This window comes from Cyprinodon tularosa, unplaced genomic scaffold (assembly GCF_016077235.1).
Source record: "Cyprinodon tularosa strain WSP-4 unplaced genomic scaffold, ASM1607723v1 ctg512, whole genome shotgun sequence".
Lineage (NCBI taxonomy): Eukaryota > Metazoa > Chordata > Actinopteri > Cyprinodontiformes > Cyprinodontidae > Cyprinodon > Cyprinodon tularosa.
Genome location: NW_024039244.1, coordinates 59,786 through 82,497, shown reverse-complemented (window position 1 = coordinate 82,497; position 22,712 = coordinate 59,786). Strand labels below are relative to the sequence as shown.

At 39.9% G+C, this 22,712-nt stretch overlaps 1 protein-coding gene across 4 annotated transcripts in view; it reads right to left on the bottom strand.

The window, feature by feature from the left end:
* Nucleotides 1-406: 406 nt before the first annotated feature.
* Nucleotides 407-22,712, bottom strand: part of phactr3b (phosphatase and actin regulator 3b) — a 72,510-nt gene continuing 50,204 nt past the window's right edge. For all 4 annotated transcript variants that reach the window (XM_038303524.1, XM_038303525.1, XM_038303527.1 and 1 more), the window contains exons 9-13: nucleotides 4,660-4,715; nucleotides 3,274-3,335; nucleotides 3,029-3,169; nucleotides 2,196-2,272; nucleotides 407-1,846 (exon numbers count right to left, since the gene is read on the bottom strand). In XM_038303524.1, coding sequence (XP_038159452.1) covers nucleotides 1,831-1,846; nucleotides 2,196-2,272; nucleotides 3,029-3,169; nucleotides 3,274-3,335; nucleotides 4,660-4,715 — 352 coding nt within the window. In that variant the 3' untranslated portion in view covers nucleotides 407-1,830. The remainder of the gene's footprint in view (nucleotides 1,847-2,195; nucleotides 2,273-3,028; nucleotides 3,170-3,273; nucleotides 3,336-4,659; nucleotides 4,716-22,712) is intronic.

Sequence of the window (22,712 nt, the reverse complement as noted above, 5' to 3'; positions counted from 1 at the left end):
TAATCTCCAGCAGTCTAAGGTTAAAAAACAGGGTTCTCAAGTCAACAGTCCATCACAGAGCAGAGACATGCAACCATGCACGCACACCTAAGAGCAATAAAGATCCCAATCAACCAAACAGTCCTGTTTTTGCAGTGTGAGATGAAAATGCATTTTCCTGGAGAGAACCTACGCATGCACACGGAGAACATCCAAACTGCATGCACAAAAACCAGGAATTGGTCCCACAAACTTGTTGCTGCAACAAAGCTACAAACTGTCCCCACATCCAGCCCTCTACCATATACATCATTGACTATAAATTAAATGAATATTTTAATACATAGACGAATGTGCTTGCAACCTGACAAAAGATGAAAAGATTGGTGGGGGATAAATACTTTGCATGACAGTAAGTAATCAAACCTTTTTTTGTTTGTTTTCAGTATCAACTATAATGTTTTTATTTTTTTTAAGACAGGCTTTTCAATGGGCCCCATTCATCACCACCATCAGTGTGTTTAAGTGTGATTATTCAGACATGGACAGACTCAAATATTCTCATTATTCTGCAGGCAGTGTGATACAGCAATACAGAATATTAGCTGATTGAGCAAAATCAGTCAGCTGAAATTCTTCTCATGAAGGAATTAAGCCAGACCAACCTGCTTAAGCGGTTAATACACTGTAGGTTTATAAAAAACAACCTAAAACGGGTCAGTGCCAGCATTTAGACCGCAAAATGATAATCTGGTGCAGCCTGATAAATCTAGCTACACTTTCAGTAATTGCTTTATAAAGCAGTTTAGTTGTGAAAGGTTAATCTCAAGGTATTATAGCCCATTTATAACACAAACTGAGTAATCGTTCCATCTAATTCCCATTGCAATGGGAACAATCTTCCAAATACGGTGTTTCTGACCATTCTTAGCTCACTCAGTTAAGCAAAAGTTTAGCAAAAATTCATTACAAAGATTTCTATAAATGTTGGACTTTTTCACTCTAAAATCTTTAGAGAACAAAAATGAATGGATGGAGAAAAAAACAGGAAAATAAATACATGAAGGATGGATAGGTGGTTGGATGATGCATAGACAAATGGATGGATCAAATGATGCGTTGATTTATACACTGTTACACCGAATAAAGGATGGATTCTTTTTTTTCCGTGAAAAATACTTCAGTTTCATCATTTTCCAAACTTTTCTAACCTGAAATCCAAAAAAGACACCCTGCTTTATTTGGGTGATGAATCAGGGTCTGAGAAACAGTCTCACACAAGACAAACGAGGTTTGTTATGAATAGAAAACTTGTATTGTGCAGACAATAAATAGTGCTTACAAAGGGATTTCGGTCTTGTACACAGACAAGGTTTCTGTTTAAGAACATTTTATACGGTTGATATGAAACTGATTAGTTCAATCATTGAGATTCAGACACAGCTCGGGGGATGTGACTAACATTACTGGGGTGAGACTAGTTGACTTCCTCGCATGCACCATTCCTCCTCAGTAGCATCAAAAACAAAGTCTTTGAAAAAAGTCAGTTTACAAAAAGAAGTCCCTGCTTGTCTCCTGGAGATCCACGCCCTAGTGTCCTTCCTGCTCCTCTGACGGGGTGAACAGGCGGTGAGGGAGGGGTTCCCCTGAGCGGAGGTGGACCTTTGCTGCATGCAGCCTCTTCTACCAGCAGATCTCAGACTAGAGACATAGCCTCCAAGGTTTGCTGAACCCAAATATCAGGATGGCCACTGACTGTGGGAACCCGGGGAGGGGAGGAGTTCAAAGACCCTGTGGAAGGCCTTTTCTGACAGAACCAGATTTAAGCAACTCTTCACAGAAGAAACCTTGCTAAGGCCGGTGAAACCTGCACAACAGAAGGAAATCAAACAAGAAAGGTTGTCGTCATCACTCTGAAAAATATTATTAGCTCAATGAAAAATGCTCCTAAAAAATCTGGCCAAGTGTAAGCACAACCTCTGCAGATTCAGCTGCAGTTGAAGTAAGCAAAAGGCAGACTGAAAAAGTAAGAACATTCATTATTGTGGAAAGTTAGTGCAAAACAGCACAACTTCTTTTTTTTTTTTTCCTCATGGGTACTGGGTGGAGCTAAATTTAGGCCTAGCTTCACATGCTGCACTTTTATCAATGCAAAACAGTTGCACAGCATCCTGGTGACCCCGTTAGACACCGAACAACAACAGATTCGTGCTTACCTTGTCAGATGCTTGCTAGAGGAATGAACTTCCATTTCGTTGCTCTTGAACTCGTTTAGCTCTTTCCTAATTGCCGCCTGTGGAACAAAAGCAAAGCAAAGCTTGAGCTCAGGTGTAAAGAGGCTCCACTGGTAAAGCTTAAATGTAACGGTGAAAAAGCATCTGTTTTAGGGGGAAGGTGTTAGACGGGGATGCACACAAGGTCGGGATGCTTTGCCCAGGTTCACAAAGGAAGACTTGCTCATTACCTGTCTTTTCCACATATTTTTCTACTTTCACTCATTTATCTATTTTTATAACACATTATATTAGGGCTGAAACAATTAATCAGATTATTGGTTATTGAAATAATGGTCAGATAATTAAGTAATTGATTTATCGTTAACTGGAGTATAGAGACTGTAAAACATGCCTTTACCCAACAGAGTAACCCACTGAGAGAAGTAATTATACCAAGTTTGTAAAAAAAAATATATTAACTTTTTGCATTTATGATAAAATATACATTTCGTCTGTCAATGTGCTCTATCCAGAACTCCTCAAGTGAAAAAGTTTTGTTATAGCTGGTTTATTTTCTTAAAAAATCTTTCATAAGGAATTTTTTGTTATCTGATTATTAATCAATTCATCGAGAAAAAAAATTTGATTGATTAATCGATTTGCAAAATAATCGTTAGTTGCAGCCCTGTATTATATTATACAGCACCAAAGATTTTGATAGATTTTTTTTTTAAGTTGATTAATTGTCCAACACTGACATTTCCTGGAAGGATCTTAGATTCTAGTAATATTTAAAGGTAGGAAAAAAGCAATGCTGGTCAGATAGAGCCTACCTTGTCAGCAGCTGACAGTCTGGTCCACGGCTTGTCTGCACGTCTGTCATAGTCCTGAGCTTTGGCCACTTCCACATAGTCGCTAAAACGAATTAAGATCTTCCTGTCCCGCAGCTCGTCTACTGTTGGCCTCTGGTTGAGCTGGAGAGAAAAGAGGAATAACCCCCAAGGCCTCAGTGTGATTGAAAAAAACAAAAAGAAACACAAATCCTAGTGTCGTACTTTGAATCCATCTCACTACTTACCTTTCTGTTTAGTCGCTGCTTTATTTCCCTCCTCTCCTCCTGCTCAATCTGGTCATTTCTCTCTGTTAAAACCAAAATCACAAAATACACGCACATATTTACATTTTAAAGCTAGACTGAATGATCCAAGAACTTTGATCCATAAACACTTCTCCAACATCCTGAAACTGCACCAAAAGTAGCTTTTTAAAAGCTTTTAAATCATTTCAGGGACAGGTAGGATCTAAATCTTAGTTTTATTTTCTCTAAATATAGTTATGCACTATGATCGTCTATTTGGATTGTAGCCAGCAAGCACCTTGTACTTTAGGTTGAGCATCATTGTGGTTGTTTTAGGAGTGAGAGTGTGTTGCAGGGTGGAGGAAGATGAGGACAGCTGCTGACTGTTCACAGGTGGTCCAACGTACCCAGGTGACCCAGATCAGAATAAAATGTGGGACTCTCACATGCTTGGTTCATAATGTTTCAGTACAGTAACGACAGCTTGGTCTCATTATGTTTGGTTTGTTAGACTAGAAGCTGGTGCGTTCATAAATTAAAATTCAGTATTTAGATAAAGTAACATGAAGAATTCCATGCAAATCTAAAGTCCACTAACAGAGACGGTTAAAGAAAACGTAAGCTTTGATTGGATTTTTCTTGAAAACCAGATAGCAGGACTGAATCATAGCGACACCTCCAGCTCAGCAGCAGATGGCACCACCAAGAGAAACAACTTTCTTCAGATGTCAATATAGCAACAACAGGTTTCATGCAAACAACAGGTTTTATCAGCATCATTTTCCAAATTATTTCCTTCCTTCCTTTTCCATATTCCTTGATTTAGATCTATATAGGCCAAATATGTTTTTATATTTAAAAAGATGCCGTAGTGGGTCTTTTTTTTTTTTTGCGAAAAAAATTGCTCTGAAACGTATTCTTGTAGAATATTTATATTGTCACTAATTACTGCTATCTAGACTTTTTAACTTCTATTAACTAACTAACTTCTTTGCTTTGTACATTTCACAACCGTAAAACAATCTATTTCAAAGTATTGGACTATTAAATTTAAAATAAAAACTTTTATTTTGAAAAACATATTATTTAATATTTAAATAAAACATGAAAATGTTCACTAATCCACATCTTCCAAATTGTTAAAACATTCAGTTGATTGACATTGAGAGCTCTCTTTTTATGTAAAGAGCGTTCTAAATTAAATGTATTAACGTCATTATTACGCTGTAGTGTGGGAAATAGCAAAATATTGACATTTTGTAAACTACTTGTAAAGTAATACAACCGTATGGGACTTCCTGTGGTCTTTTTGTAAACTTTCTTCATATTGCTGATTTAATAAAAAGTAAATAAATAAAAAGTTGTCTCCATGGTCCAACTACTCACGCTTTAAGATGTTCCGGCTCTCCAGCTCCTCCACAGCCGGTCTCTGGCTCAGTCTCCTGCGGAAGAACACCAGAATTACGTTCTGGACCATCCTCACACCTGAATCCTTCCGCCCTCCCTGCTGATGCTGCTGCTGCCTGCTATCAGCGCTGTTGGAGCGCGCGCGCACGTCGAGAGCCGAACAGCGGCTCTCCACCGCAGCTTCTCTCTCTACCGCAGCATCTTATACTCCACATCGGGAAGGAAAAAGTCCGGCTGCACTTCGGACAGCACCTTTCTATGCCAAGGAGGTTAAAGCAGCTTTTCCCGAAAGAAAGCAGCACAGTTTGAATATTCAGAGCTGCTGCTGCCGCGCGGCGGTGAAGTCTGAGCAAACTGACTGCTTCACTGCCTGCTTTTAGCCACACGCTCAGTGCTAATGTAAAGGGGAGGGATGAAGGGAGGAGGAAAGTCCCCTAACATACACTTTCACAAACACATAAAGCATCAATAAAAGATCATTGTTTCTGCTGTAGGGGTGTTTTGTACGGAAGAGGATTAGGGCCACTGGAAAAAATAAAAAAAGGGTAACTGATTTTTAAATTTTATTTCAGTTTAATATGGGAAAAAAGTCAGAATTTGGAAATTAAAGTCAGAATTCTGAGGGAAAAAAAAGTCAGAATTATGAGATTAAAAGTCAGAATTATGAGAAAAAAAAGTCTGAATTCTGAGATTAAAGTCAGAATTCTGAGGGAAAAAAAGTCAGAATTCTGAGAAAGAAGTCAAGCAAAGAATAACGCTTAAAACTGTTTGTTAAATTTTAGTCGACTAAAACCGACTAAAACAATCACATATTGTAATGATTAAAATGTGACTAAGACTAATAATAGTTTTCAACCTGAAGACTAAGACTAAATCTAAAATGGCTGTCAAAAATAACACTGCTTACAAATAAGAATGCACTTAAATCAAAGCTTACAATACGCTACTAGCAGGAACATCATTAGTCATGTTTTGTTATAGGGGATGGGTAAGAGTGAGAGAGGCACAGAAAGGGATCCAGTCCCTAAGAGTTTCTGATAGACAGGGGTAACCCAGTTGTGGTACTGCTTTGGAAGGCTTTTCAGATGAGTAGAGACTTAATCGTTTTGATCCTGGTGTAGCGAGCACTGCTGGCTGACACAAAAATCCAATTATTATAGAACGACCCACTGCAACTTTGGTCAGTCCATACTTCAGTTTTTATGCTTGGTCTTTATCTAAAGAAGCTTAAATCCCCCCAAAAAATATTGCTTTGCAAAATTATTCCTGTTTTGGTTGTAAAACAAATGTTGCATAGATCTTGGTAATTGTGAAAGAGTCTCAGTTCAGTATATGTTCAGGTTTGATCATTGTAGTAGTTTGGATCGATAGCAAGATGTCCCAATGTAGCAGCAGTACAGAAACAGGGTCCATGCTGACACTAGAACTCACTGGAAAAAATCTTTGCTTGGGAATGCTGTAGTTGAACCTCTTCACCAGAACTAGACTCATGTTAGTAACTGAATGGTATATCGCTCCGCAGCTTTGCATTTTAATATCACAGGATCTGGTACCTTAAGATCCTCCTACACCCTTGCTGGGATTCATTATTCATGTCCCGCAAAGTCCTACAATTCAGTCTCAGAAGGGCAGATGAAAGCATGTAAAAACAGTGACCATGCATGTATTGGTATTGCTTGGATGCAATGGTGCATCTCAGGACAAAAAGTTGGAGCAGGGGCAAACTTCTGTGAGATACCAAGAGTTAAAAATAAAGATAACAGGTCACGATTCCATTGAAAAAAAAGGGAGAATCTCATATTAGGATCCACTTTCCTAATTCAGCAGAAAGGAGATAAATCATAGTGTAATAAAGCAAGCTGAGACAGAGCAGGGATTTCTACCACCAACAGGAATGATGAGAGGAGCTGAAGGTGCAGACTGGAAAATGTTACCTGGGAACACAGTGTCACAGTAACAGAAGGATAATCGCTCATTTGTACAACAGCGTTGAACAGAGTGTCTTTTTTATATATATATATCTGCATGAATAAGTTAATTCTCTGAAATAAAATGAACACTGGTAATTGTTGTAAACGTTAAGGAGGTGTTTGTTAAGATTTGTGTGTGTGTGTTTTAATGAACACAACACACAGTTTTTGTTGTGATGTTTGGTGCAATTAAGCAACATTGCCACATTACCAGTGTTTCAAGGTTTTATTGCCACATTATGGACCTGATGCTGATGAGTCTGAACCCAAGAGAACAACACGCAACACGAGAGCCCACTCCACAGACTCTAATTAGATCTGGCCATGAATATTCAAATGTACTGTTCTAAGCAAACAAAGACGCTCGTGTTCACTGTTCCAGCATTTCTCATAATTTTCACATATGCTTAAAAAAAATGTTCTTCTAATATATCATGCAAGCACACAGGCTCTTGAAATTTAAAGCAAACAAGCTTCATTGGGAAAGAAATAACTTCTTGTTGTTTCTTCATTAGCCTCCAACATGAGACAAAGACATGACAAAGTTAAAAACCAAATACAGCACCATGCTACAACTCAGCGAGATCGGGCAGGCTGCCGAGCCCCCTTGACCTCCAGGAGTGTGGTTCCGTGTTAAATTGGCACATTTTCTCCAGGGTCCGAGGTTATTCATCCACAAAGCACACCCCCTAAGCCCGCCTGCAAAAGCCCTAGCTCCCTATCCCTTCCTTAGCGTATTCCGACTTCCATGGCCACCGTCCTGCTGTCTATATCAACCAACACCTTTTCTGTGGTCTGATGAGCGTCGGCATCGGGCACCTTAACCCGGCGTTCGGTTCATCCCGCAGCGCCAGTTCCGCTTACCAAAAGTAGCCCACTGGGCGGCTCGCATTCCACGCCCGGCTCCAAGCCAGCGAGCCGGGCTTCTTACCCATTTAAAGTTTGAGAATAGATTAAGATCGTTTCGGCCCCAAGACCTCTAATCATTCGCTTTACCAGATAAAACTGCAAGACACAGTGCCAACTATCCAACTATCCTGAGGGAAACTTCTGACTTAACCAGCTACTAGATGGTTCGATTAGTCTTTCGCCCCTATACCCAGGTCGGACGACCGATTTGCACGTCAGGACCGCTACGGGCCTCCACCAGAGTTTCCCCTGGCTTCGCCCTGCCCAGGCATAGTTCACCATCTTTCGGGTCCTATCACACACGCTCATGCTCCACCTCCCCGACGGGGTGGGCGAGATGGGCCGGTGGTGCGCCCGGAGCCACTGGGGGGCCCGGGATCCCACCTCAGCCGGCGCGCGCCGGCCCTCACTTTCATTGCACCACGGGGTTTAGTTGGGCCCTCTGACTCGCGTGCCTGTTAGACTCCTTGGTCCGTGTTTCAAGACGGGTCTAGTGGGTAGCCGACATCGCCGCTGACCCCTTGCGCCTGTGTACGTGGGCCGGTCCCCACCCTGGTGCCCTGGCGGGATTGCCACAGTTATCCAAGTAACGGTGGAGCGATCAAAAGAACCATAACTGATTTAATGAGCCATTCGCAGTTTCACTGGGCAGTCCGTGTGTACTTACATTTGCATGGCTTAATCTTTGAGACAAGCATATGCTACTGGCAGGATCAACCAGGTAGCCTCCCTTTCCCGCGGAGAACCGGGAGCCGGGAGCAATTGGTAACCCGGGGGCCCAGCAGGGCCGGAAGACGGAGACCCGGGAAGGGGCCCACCGCCGCCTGCTTTCGCTGCTCCTCCTCGCGTCTAGGTTCGGCTTTGGAGGGCATGAGAAACGATGCTGCTCTCTGGAGGTCGCCATCGGGGACGGCCTGCCGCTGCCACTCGGAGAGGAGGACCGCCGGCGGAGCTCCAGTCGAGGACCGCTGGGTCTGACGGGGCGTCTCGGTCTCTCTTCCCAAAAGGAGGCCGCCGTGCGGGGATGGGTGCCCACGGGGTACTACTTTAGAGATAGTTTCAAGGTGTTGCTTTATTGTATGTCTCGTACCATGTCTTTCGGTGGTGCTGTTCTTTTTTCATCTCATTACAGGTGATGAAGCAGACTGAAAATGTTTTGTCTCCTTTCTATCTCCTCTTTCTTTCATCTTTTCTCTTTTTTTCTTTTTTCTCTTCTTCTGTTTTTCTGCTCTATTTACATTTCAGTGTCCATATGAACTGTAAAAACCCCTGCATAATTATAATAAAGTAATTTATATGCATGAAACAAGTGTAGCAATATGGCAATTGCCATACTGCTACACTTGTGAAAGTAAAATCTGTTGGGCTCTTTTTGGCATCAAGACAAATATTCTTATTGCCACATTGCCAGACAGAACACTGTAAAAAGAAAAAAGAAAAAAAAGAAAAGATTTCTCAGGTGAGACTGGAGGGATGGGGGTGTCTACATAGATGTTCCTCCTTTACCCCTTTACCCTGGCAGTCTTGATAGGCAGAAGAGGAAAATGAAGGGATGAAGTTAAAACTTCAACAACAAGGTGCAATAGGCTGCTTTCCAACACTACCTGTCTATGGTCTCTTCCCCAAATGTTGAGCTCAGACTGTGAAAACAGCAAAGGAAAGGCTGCAACATTTCATCCAAAGCCTTGAGAATAATGACAGAGTGGAAAGCACCTAGAATGCATGTCTAAAATAATCTCCCTGGTCTATGATGGCTTTAGCTGTGGCTGGGATTACAAGTGGCCTAAAAAACAAGAGCACAGACATGGCAATACTGAAAGCTGAAGGGAGGCAGTGTGCTAAATGGAGCAGGGCTACAGCCTGATCTGTTGGCCTCTGCTGAAAACATTTCAGGTCAATGAGATTTGCCTCAGCTCACAGAGAGAATCAAATAAGCAGCAGCCACAAAAGCTGGGTCCGATATATATGTTACATTAGAAAACATTACTGCTGTTCAGAGGCATTTAAGACAATCGAAACACCACAAAAGCAAATGTCAGTCAGCACACTTTTAAGTAGGCCAAAGAATGGGCTTCAGTCACAGCCTCCTGCGGCGATCTGTGCTTCATGAGTCTTCACCCACTTGGTTTGGTCAGAGGTAAAACCTTCTCCTTGGTTGGGGAACTCACCAGCATGTCAAAGCAATGAGCAGTGTGGAGGAGTGGGGCTGATGCGAATGTCAGCCCATCAAAACTAGAGGAGAATGGGATGAAGCAAACGCCACTGGCGTTACCGGGATGTGTCCTTATCACTTGCTCCGTTCTCTTCCTGACAGAGCCTGAGGACAGCGGTGTCACACCAGGATGTGGATTCTGAGTCCAGGATGGCCCGGGGGACAGGAGGGTAGTTAAATGGAACAGAGTGAAGGGTTTCATTTATTATTATAAAAAAAAAAAAACTTCCCCAACAGCCAAACAGATTACTTAGGAAACTTGGCTGTATAGAGCAAGGGCGTAGGTTTGATTTCAACTTTGGTAGGGACACTATTCTTCAGTTTCATTGATCCTTTGCAAAAATATGCATCCTCTTTTTTTATGCTTAATGTGAGCATTTCTTGCTACATTTATACAAATCTTATAAGCACTACATGCACTAGATGCTGTTTATCAATATTTAAAGCATCACTGGCTCTGATGAATGTGGAATTAGGACTTTTTCCACTTTGAAAAGGATTGCATTTAAATTTACCTGCGACTAGGACAGTGTCTGTTAATATAGTCTATAATATATATAGTCTATAATATGTGGATTTATCCTGTGTTTTCTTCTGAAGATATAGAATTGTGCAGAGGTAAAACCCACTCTTATTTTTTTTTTATGTAATATGCTCTCTCTGGATCATGCAAAATAATACATTCAAGGGACGGCAAATAAATGTATTGTATTTACATGTGCACTGGAACTATAAGAGGAACTGACACTGAGCATTTAAAGTATTAATATTAGAAGTTGTACATCTGGGCTGTAGTTACTCTGTGTAGCTAAATCATGTATTTTATCTATGGCTGAAACAATTAATCATATTAACAAATTATTTAAATAATCGTGAACTAATTTAGTAATTGATTAATCGTTAACTGGAGTATAGGGCCACTAAAATGTGCCTTTAGCCGACAGAGCGACCCACTTAGAGCAGGAATTATACCAAGATTGTAAAAAATATGTAAATATTTTGCATTTAGGAAGTAAAACATTTGTGTCTGTCAATATTCTCCATCCAGAACTCCTCCAAAGGAAACGTTTAAACGTTTCTGTTTCACCTGGTTTCATTTAATAAAAGATCTTCTTTAAGGAGCCTTTGGCTATCTGATTAAAAGATAAAATAAAAGAAATCATAACGTTGTTAACTTACATTTCTCAAGTTCCACAAATAAAAAAACCCTCTCCTGCTTCTTTATAGAACTCCAATCAGAAGCTTTCGCCTGTTTTAGCGTAGATAATAAGTTTTTTAATTCGGACTAGTTTCGTAGCCCAATATTAATTTATTTTAGCGTCTTTTTTTTCGCGCTCCAAGCACCCGCGCGCGCACATACAGACTAGAAAACACGCAATCAGAAAGAGAGAAGGCGGAACTTAAGGCAGAATAATCAGAGAGTTAAACCGCGCAGCAAAGTTGATGCGCTGCTATGTGAAAGGGACAGGAAAGAGCAGCAGCTGCAGCTACCAGGCAGAGAAGCTGCGAGAGGAAAAGAAGCGGCTGCTGTATAGTAAATTATAAACATGTTGTTTACATCCAATTATTGGTAGGGACAAAAAGGTCCGTCCAAAATTTTGGTAGGGACATGTCCCTATGGTCCCTATGCAAACCTACGCCCATGGTATAGAGGATGTATTGACCCAGATGTACTCCATGTTTACCTCGTCACTCATATGAAACCAGGAAGATCATGCATGGTCAGAGAAATTCATGGCCTTCTCTTTAACCCAACACTTAACCCATAAATGAAAAGACTTTAAAAGTCTCAATTCTAAAACTTAACCAAATGTCTCCAAGTGTTAGGTAGGCCCTTTGGGATATCATGTTGAATTTTGTAATCTACTGTCCCATTTTTGTATTTTCTCACAATGCTTAACTGAGAGCCAAAGACCACTAGACAGTTGATGTGGCATACATACTCAGAGAAGTACAATAAAAGCAAAAAAGTACTATTTTTGTTGCACAGTATAGTAGTGCCCCTAAGCACCTAAAAAATATGTAATGCAAAGAGCGTGTTGTAGGTCTTGCTTGGTGTGCCCAATCTCAAACATTACAGGAATCTTTGTATGACAATCTATAATCGGCCTAACTTGTTGCAAGCAGCTTCTTGATTTCTTAGTCTGAGATCCAATGTAAACAGAAAAAGTCAGTTAGGTAGGTTTAATGAGTTTATCCGATGGGGGATACGTAAAAGTTCAAGTACGTTTGTAATGACTGAACCAATTTGAATATTACTGCAGTAATGCAATCAGGTTTCTTGCTATCAAACAAACTGGCTGATAGCAGCTCGTGACAGACTGTACATGTTTTATGATGCAAATAACCTCCAACATACAGGATCTGTATATTTTTAGCTCTTAAGCCATGGGTTACGTCTGCTGCGGAGATCGAACTCTGATTTGGGAATGGTTGGAAAGCACACAATGTAACGAGTGGGTGCCAAAGCTTAGAGACTTCTGACACTTCAATTAGTGGGTACTTGCAGTGTGAGCTCTAGAATAAAAGACGTTGTACAGTTCTAATTACTACTTTAGGGACAGGGTCGTTGAAGCGTCGTAATTTGAGGATTTTACTTCATGCCATGTATGTACAGACGGTGTCATCCAGTGTTCGCCTCTCTCCAACTGTTTAACAGAATCTGCCAAATCCATTTCTAAAATTGGAAAGACGCCCGGCTTTGACGCTGCTCACCATAAAGGGACTATTGGAACCGGAAAACCGTCTTTCGTAACCCCACAGTCATCATGATTCCAAATCATGTATGATGTAATGTATATTTGGTATGGGTAAAAGGCTATGGAACCTTTGGAGTCATGTAATTTTGAAAAAAACAGACCTTCCCAGCATATCCAGTAGATCTCATTAAATTATCATGAGGTGGGATCGCTTCACTGATTGGGCAGCTTCTAAATCAAATTGGTTGCACTACTATACTCTGCAATTTTTTCAGAAGTATCGAGGTTGAAAACAGATGCATGCCACCCTTTGCTGATTTTTATTACTAAAAATGAATTAAAAATGTTTTATTGCAGTCCATATTCAGTACTATACATGCAGAATCTGTAAGCAGAGGTTTATTTTTTGTTTGTACTGTAAACAACTATACGGGGTGTCAAAGAACTGCCAATAGATTTATCTGAAAACATCAGAATATATGCATGGGTAGGAAAAAAAAATAGTTTTTATGAGCAACAAATTAAACCAGGACCTTTGTTTTAGCAAAGAAAGACTAATGAGGTGAACTGTAGAAGGTTTTCTTGCCTTAAAGGACAGATTATAACACAGCCAGGTTGTTGTTATGCATCTTTCCCTTACTGTTATGAAAGCAGAGCACAAAGTGCTCTCGGGCATTCAGGATTTTGTAGGAGCAATAACTTGCCTAACCGCATGACCTTACCAAGAGGATAGAATACATAAGAGGGAGGGAGACCTGCTAAAGCAGAAATTAATGTTTCATTTAGGGTGAAAGGGATTATAAAAGTGAAAATAAAAGCCGCCATAAGGAACAGCAGGCAGTCCCCATGTGATAGACTTGGTTGCCTAGAAACTGCCTTAGTGTTAGAGACAGTCGATCTAAACTGTAAATGATCAAAAAATCTTAATTTGCATGAGTTTAAACACTTGATTTATTGTTTTTGGTGTTACTGTCTGAGTACTATATCCTGCACTGAGGTGACAGCAGAAGGATGGCTGTTGTTAAAACTTCCAGCTCTTGGATTCCTCAGTGCACACACAGCCAGCCATCCTTTAGTCAGCTGTTGTGTGGGCAGTGGGTTTCTAAGTTATTTATAGCAGCCCTGGACAGCTGCTTCACACAGCCAAGTTAAGCTGTCTGCATAAATCCGTCCATAAGTTGCAAATATCCAATAATTGGGTCCTCACAGTCTCAGTGGTCTGAGAAAAAAAAATAGATTTCTGAGAAATTCATTTTTACTTCTACTTATATGTCTTTTTGGATTTCATCCCTTATTATCCCATTTGGACACTGTTCTGGTCAGTTTGATCGTTTTGGTCACTCAGGACCAATACATTAGAGTAATATTAGCTGACAATAAAGAATGTGATGGATAAGGAACAGCTGGTACAATAAACACAGCAGGATTGGATAAAAGAAAGCACTGAAAATATAGCAACGTCCGCAATATTTGCGAAGCAAAGAAAGGAGCAAAGAAATACCTGAAATCTGAAGAAGCACTGGTTAAGATCACGATTTTTCTGAAGGCTGAAGAGTGCATAGTTTTCAGCAGCCTAAATCTGCGGCTGCAACTCCACCATTCAGCTCACCTGATATGTGTTAGCGACTCATAATCTTAAGTCAGCAACAGGAGAGAAGAAATGACTGAATTTCAATTCAATTCAATTCAGTTTATTTATATAGCGCCAAATTCACAACACATGTCATCTCAAGGCAATTTACAGTTCAACCAGATCATACAGTCAAATTGATTCAAAGTTTTCTATCTAAGCTAAGCTTCTAACTGAAGCATTTGATCATGGTGAAGGCAGCGACAATGAGGTAGTTGCATTATCATTTTCATCTATTTAATCTAAGTAAGAAAGTTTAGTGTTTAAGATGATTTCAGCATGGCAGAAAAAATTGGTGTCATTTCAAGACAAATCCAAGTAGGTACTGAAAATAGATGGAGAATGTAAAAATCATGTTAAACTACACCAAAATGCACTGATTCTGTGCTAATGGAAAAGAGCTATAATGGGTTAAGAGGTTTACTGGTCCTTTCCTGTTAAGAAACGAAGAACTAAAGGCAAAAATATCTTTAATAAACAGTTCCTTTTGCAGTGAGTAATGATTATACAACATAAAACTACATTTACTTTTAAGAGCAACAGTTGTGAGTGAAAATTCAAATTATTTGTGAACATTGTCATTTTATCTGGGTGTGCCAGATTTTTTTTAAAAAGGGGTGCTGAAAAAATAGCTGGAAAACACCTTTAAAATGTAAACTCCAAATGGGTTTGACATTTTTTTAAATAATGAAACAGTGTTTATCATGAACTTCATCTTCACACACTGGTGGAATATCACACTGGCTCATTTAAACATTTAGCACTTCCAAGCAGAAGCTCCGGATATTTCTTCTTTGTGTGATTTATTGCTCATCATGGGCTAATATAAATAAGCAGCGGAAACATCTGCGGAAAGACTACGGTGAAATACGTACAGCAGTCCTTAAATCACAATATACAGTGGTTACAGAATATTAGAGTTTCCACCTGTCCCTTAAACTATGGAATCATCCTTTATTAGGCATCTAAATGCTGCGTACCGATTTGAACCAACGAGGGACGCCATTTATCTTGTATTTTTGGTGAATGTCTAACACACGTTTGTCACACAAAATCCAACAAAAATTAAAATAAATGGCAGGAACTATTCATGCTGACTAAATTGTCATGGCAGGTTATAAGAAGGACCTCCTCAGCTTCACATCAGCTGCTGTCATGGTTGCCTAGAGACAGACTCCAATCACCTACACTTCTTTCTGTCACCCATATTTACACCCAATTCCATCCTTCCCAAGAAGGAAACGGTTTAAAAACACAGAAGTGAGTGGGAAGAAGCAAATTCCTGGCTGAACAGCATAAGTGGGTAGAAGGAAAATTATAAGGCTGCGGCCAACTGGCAAGTGTTTACAGCGGGCTGTTCATGGCTCAGGCGTCAGAAGAACAGAAACACTACAGACGCATAAGAACGCAGGATCACCTGCATCAGTTTTTCAAACCATGACCATCTCACAAAAACTTTTTTCACCTTACGTGGAGATACCATCAGTGTCTGAGTTTAGCTGGATGCCGGTCGCTTCTTAGCATCCACAAAATCCATCTTGAGTATACCTCTTAATATGGACATCCTTTAAATCACATCCGCAGAACAGTACGGGAACTTCCAACCTGAAGTATGATCAAGAAAATAGGCTACAGGCTTATAACGGCATCGGTGCTGAACTGCTGGGTTCGCTCTGCTCATCAGACATTGACCTTTTAGTTGGAAAGGGTCAAATAAAAAGCCTATTTTACAGACATCTTTTCGTAAAACATGCTAATTGTATCTTTAATAATGTGTATATTAGCCAATATAAACTGCCAATTAAAAAGTAAATCATGCTAAGAGTAAGAAAATAATACAAGCAAAATATATATTGATATTGATGAAAGAATTTTACAGATATCTTCTTTGCTTCAAAAGCAAATAATCTACCAGCAGGTAGATTAACTTATAAATGGTTTTAGTTAGGTAACCTAGATCTATGACACAACCCATTATTAATCCAATCTTTAACAAATTAATGTGAATTACTCTTACCAGCTCTGGTCATTTGCTTCTCATTGGGCCATTCTTTCCTGCAAAGGCAAATGGCATATACCGGGTAACAGAGTGGAAATAAAGGGACCCTGCTAAGTAGCACAATCAGGGATTTTTTTTATTGCACATTAGACGGATGATCACTGGCCTCTCACCACTTCACTAAGAATCTGTTGTGTTGCAGAAAATCTCTGCTACAGTAACAAATTCTCATTTCCATAACAGTGTCTTCAGCTGAGTTCACAAACATGAGGGCCAACATAAAAACCCATAAAGTATATTAGGATATATAGCAATGCAGTAAAAGTGAGGCAGGTCCCCAGAGGAGCCCTGCAAGCAGGATGGGGACAGTTCAGTAAAAGGGGAGTGAGGGGGGGGCTGTGACGTAAATAGCCCATTGATTCTGGGTGCTGATGCACCACTTCCAATGCTAAATTTAGAGCCAGAGGGTTCCCTTCCTCTATACTGAGCTCGCCCACTGCTCCGCATTCTGCTGCAGAGCGGCACACTAAAGCAGCGGAAAATAGATGCAACAAGCCAACTGTGTATCACAGCCGAAATGAGAAGAGCAAATCAGTGTCAGGAGTAAAACATATTTATTTTAACTGAATGGGTAAATGCTACCACTTAAATGAACTATTTCCACCAGATAGCATCTGTTAAAGATTGCAGCAAAGTTGAGCTTAGCTGGGCTTCCTAAGGTTCTCACCAACCGGCTTTTATAATCTGATCATGTTGATTGATTGTACTAAATTGCAGTACTACAGCTTTTTAAATGGGCTCTTCTAAAATGGACTATAAGTAATATATATTTCTGTGTGTTAATAAAATAAATCAGTATGACCTGAACTCAGTTCAAACCAAAAATCATAATGAATAAGTAGAAAAGAACTAACCTTTCTGTTTTATAAAGAGCCTGGAAGTTGCATTTTATGCAGTTTTGGACAATATGAATAAACGTGACTGCCTTCAAACTACTGGAACTGGAATGAAATCAATCTTGGTTTATCTGGGTTTTTTTTGGGTTTTTTTTTGTATGTTGGACATAAATAACACACTGTTTTTACAGTAATCTAAAAAAAAGGGTTTGCCTTTTATTAAGATTGTATGCAGAATTCCTGTATTTCACAGGAATGTTTAAGTCCAAGGCGGATTTTGCAGAGTTATGCAAAACTAAAACTGCGAGGGAAAGTATGTCAGATAACATTCCTCAGTTGTGTAACATGCTTTCCTATCAGGCAATAGGAATTAAAGAACACTAAGAACTCTAGCTGTACTCTTTATTGAGTCGAAACGAGTTATGAAACATAGATTTAATTCTGCACCCATGGCATCCTGGGCATTTATAGGCGCTGCACTGTAGCAATCTAATCTAACACTGAAACAATGGTAGACGTCAAATCAGAAAAGTGATTTTGAGTAAGTTTATTTAATTTTATGGGAAAGGCCGCAAGGGTTAACAATGCAGTACACTCTACCAAGGTTCTCAGTCCTTTGCAAGAGAATGAGGCCCACAGCATCACAAATCCTCCACCATGCTAAATAGCTCAAATGGAGCTTTCTCATAAATTCTTCCTTATTTTTATTACTTTTTGGAGTGTCATTGCTAGAAGGGTAAGCAAAAGCAAGCAGTGCAAGTTTGTGATGGAAGAACAGAAAGGCTGTTCCAAACCAAAGGCTGGTAGAGATGCAGACAACAGCTAAGTTAAAACTCTTATATACACAGAGTTTAAAACAACCAACAAACAGTATGGCCACACCTCCAATCAGGAGAGCCCTTCCCTACTGTTTAATCCACAATAAACAACTTTACTGGCAAAATATTTCAATATTTTTGTGTTTTTCAAGAACAATTGCAGACTTTTTTCCAGTGTCACCTAGTATTATATCCCAATCGCTATGTGTTAAGATACTTTAAAAAACAAATTCAAAAATGGATTTTAGAGGGTAGCGATATTTTAGCCATGAGTAATTTCATAAGTATTTTTCATGCTACTAAATAAATGTACTGCCATTAAGAGGTAAGTCTGAATAAAGATTCAGACATCAAAATTCCTGGTATAAAACCAATTTGCTTCACATTAACTGATAGTCTACTGGGAAAAGGAAAGGGCTAAGGGTTGGACTAAGAAGCTCCTCTGTGTGAATGGTATACTGTAAACACTTAACAGAAGCAGAAGGGGAATTTTAACTGAAGGGTAAAGATGACCTGCACTACGTCTGTGTCGTGTTTGGAAATATTTCATTTTTTAATAATGAATTGAAATATGAAAGCAGATTTTATATTTTCAAGTCTTATTAAGATAACATGTCTGATCTTCAAAGACAACTCCTTTTACAACCTGATGGCTGCTCCTGCTTCACAGCTAGATAAGCAAACCGATCGAATCACTAGAAGCTGCTTGTTTCACAGAACTCTACATCGATAACCGCAAGCAAACAGCAGGAGACAAATGCCCTGTTTGCCTTTCAGTGTACTGAAAACAATACAGAGAGAGAACATTCTTCTTCTGGTGACTAAGATTGTTCTGTTCCTGAAGATGCACAAACAGATGTGCTGCCAAAGGCCCCAGCTCTGCTGCTTCAGGAACCTCGTACAGGACAATTAGTCCCAACCACCTCCGCAAACATGGCTCGCCTGGGCTCTTTTAACGTGACAGAATCAGCATGATTCATGCAGAGATACCGCAACCTCTGGGGCAGAATAGATGTTTTAGAGCGCAGCTTTTGTTGCTGGTCTGCGAGCTGCCAGGAGGGACCCGTCATGTCCTCGGAACACAAACAAAACACACTGCCATCCCCCAAAACAATGGCATGCCTTACCTCTGCTCAGCAGTGACTGGGTTCATGGGAATGCCTCAGTCCTGCAGCCCATCAGAGTGCAGAACCGATTTGCCAGCACTGCTACTGAATAACCCTTTGCTTTATCTCTGTCTCTATGGGACATCTACTGTACATCTCCAATTATCTGAAAGCGAATGTTGATTCTACAGCCTTGTTCATTTAAAATGGCCCAGATAATATCATCAAATTATTTCCAATGTGGAATGTTCAGAAAAAAATAAAACAATTTAAAAAAAACTACTATACTTCCCTCCCTGAAGATACACAGAGAAAACAACTGGAATGGACCAATTTCTGGCTATCGGTTAAAAGCCATCAGCACTCTTTAGTGTGGATACTGTTAGTGAGTGAAAAAATTCATCAGAAACAAAACGCATATAAAAAGTCATTAGAAGTTATTTAAAAGGAAATAGTATTTCATGAAATCTTCAGCAACGTTTGCTGATAAAAGCTAAGCTTAGATGAGGACAGCAAAGTTGCTCTTTTTCATCCCTTTAAGCTTTTATCTTCCATCTGTTATGGATCATCCCAGATTTAGAATTGCTGGAAATCTTTTTAAAATCTCAGAGTTAAGGGAAGGGCGAAGATCAGAGGTCATCAAGTGAGGTGCATTCAAATTACTAATGACAAACTAAAATCAGATTAACAGATATTTTGATAGGAGATATTTTCTGTTGTGTTTTTGTTTCCACAAAGCCTGGACCTGCAAAGACTTATGGCAGAGATAATGCTGCCGACTGTTCATTTTCACTATCTGGGCAAGAAACCCACCTGTTTAAAAAAAAATAACAATATTTTGGAGAATCATAAAGCTTATTTTTGGTGTCAAACTGATAATATCATATCACCGCATCAAGGTTTTAGGTTTATTTTTTTACTTATTAAATTTCTGTAATTTGATATATTCCTGTTATATTGTGTCATTTTTATCATAGACTTTTACAAATATTGCAAAGTGACAGACTTTGTGATATCTGCAAACATTGTACTGACATCTAAACACATTTCTACATCATCATAATTAATCTGCTAAGTTACATACTACTAGTTAATAGTATACAAAATAAAAATTTAAAGATAAATTTAACTAAAACATAAAAAAAAAACACTTGAATACGGAACTAAATAAAAACAAGCATAAAATTAAGATTTAAAGTCCTGCAAGAACAGCAGTTACATTTTCTCAGTTAAGCAGTTTTTAGGGATATCAGTATTTATGTAGTCACAGCATTTACTTTATCACACAATGTAACATTGAAGAAATGTGTGACATTCACTTTTCTATGTTTGTCTTTTTCAATAAGTTAGCACATTTAGCTAGATCTGAATACACGTTCTGGGTTCTTGTAGCTCGTTTTATATATTACAGGGATTTTATGGTTTCATTTGATGGATAAATTATGATTAAGGCTGCTAAACAAAGGAACGATCAAATGTCTCATATGCTGCTTAGCATTTTATCTAGCTTTAAAAAAAGAAGAGCCAGTTTTAACTCTTAAAATTACTGCATTCATACTTCAAAAAAGTAAGACAACTTTGGATTGAATCTGCTGCATCACAACTGTTCTTCAGCCTTGTTGTTTATTCCCTGAATGATGAAACCTATGTGGGTATAAGCAGTGCATCTGGTCAGATTGGAAGAAAGGCCTCGTCCACTATTGGTAACCATCGTCAGTACAGGCAGAAGAGCCGCCCGTTCACAGCCAACCCCCACATTTCTTCTAATGAGCTTTGACTCATGAGCTCCGACTGATTTTCTTCAGTGTTTTGGCTTTCTATCGATGTATTTAAGGTTCACAATAATGCATACCGACCAAGAGAAAGTTTTATCGTGAAAAGAAATGTTACTTTAAAAGAAAACAGTCTCAGTTGAACCCACTGCGCGTTTTGAGCAGCAGGCGCAGCACGTCTGAGCAGCTGAAGCAGCGCGTCGGGTGCGTTTAACGCAGGGAGAGAGACACAGCGCTGATGATCACTGCTCTTAAACAGTTTATTGACGCCTAAATTAACTTAAAATGCAGAAATCTGCCGGCAGAATATGCAGTTTGGATTATTTAGATGAAAAACACCTACCAGCTGCCGCGGTGAACCGCTGCTGATGAAGGGATCCATACTGTCGGCGCATCCCTGGTATGTGGGGGTCTGAGCGGCTCCGACAGAAAAAATATTGAAGGCAGGATAATAATCTGAATGAACTGACTGCACTGATTACGTTTTCAGGTGTATTTTCTCACTTAAACACATATTAAAACTACTTTATTCCCACTGATCACAGCAAATATAGCTGCAAGGCAGAGAAAGGATAGTGAAGCTCCGCCCAACGCGCCTCAGACACACTTTTGCACCACGCAGCCAGAGCAGCTAAGCTGCTTCAGCCGCGCGTCAGAACTAACTGGTACAAGCAGCAAAAAGGAAGAGGCAGACGCGATTTTGCTGCTTTTGCTGCGTGAACGTAGCATAACTGCACAAAGATTGCCACTGTGCTAGCAACGAGAATGCTTTTAACTGGGGGCGTGTAGCAGTTCTCGCCGTAAAGCAAGACTGACTCTCACGAGACTTCTGAGCCTGTGGGTGCGGGTCGGTGCTCCTGCAGTTGCAAGTGCAGTATTTCCCCCACAGACCACCAGGGCGGCCGACAATACCTTTGTTCAACCTGAAATGACTCATTTAATCATCCATAACGTTATGGAACACATTAATTAACTGAAAAATTTTGCATAGTGTGCCTTTAACTATTTCAGTTATTCAGATCTGCTGGAGAAAAGATGCACCTAACAGGTGCAGGATGGTAGCTCTCCAGGACTGGACTCTGGTATCCCTGATCTAAACCATTCCATTGTAGCTCTGGTTGTATGTCTAGGGAAGGAAAAGGTCAGAGGGCAGAAAGGCGAATCTCCCAGGGTCAAGCCTTTTGGAGTCTGGGACAGATTTTCAAAGATTTGACCAGGTTCCCTGCTTTTGCTAAAGAACAGTTTCCCAACACCACAGCAGTGTGTCAGTGTGTTCATGATTAGTTTTACGCCATAAACAGCATTTTGCATTTAGGGCTTAAAGTTATATTTTGTGTCCTCTGATGAGGATATTTTCCCCTAAATGTTTGGTGTGTGCATAGGAAGCTTAAGCATTAAAGCTCTTCTTGCAGCTCTTCAAATAAGGAAACCTAATGGCTGCCTCTCTGTTTAACAGCTATTTTGTCTGAACCTATGTTGTAATGAGTAAACATTTTGGGCTCATTTGTTTTAGCCCCTTCATAGAAACTCCAACACTTAACTCTATTTTTATAGTAGGCTAATGAACTGAAATCTGGAATTTAACTGGAACTTGAATTTTGAGAAGACATTGGCCTGGGAATGTTTTCATAAATGCTAATTTTCGATGAACATTATTGAAGCAGTTTCAGTGTGGTACAAAGCTAAGGTGGATGTTGCATTTGTCACAAGACTTTTTTTCTTGTACAGTTTGGCCTTCTTCATCTAGTATCCCCTTTCTTTTCATTATAATTTGGCATGTGGTCAATCATGTCATACTGCACTTCAGGTACAACCCTTGCATCCTGAACTGGTCAATGAATTGGTCTGCAGGGCACATGGCGTGGTTCTGAAGACATACTGGGTCTCCCGGATTTGCTTCCACCATTTTATGGACTCTCACCAGACAATCTCGATGTTGGCCCTTCAGGCATCCAGCCTGTACTCCAACCAACCGTTTGCCACAGCCATGTCAATCGAATCATGTGTGATTTAATTTCAGT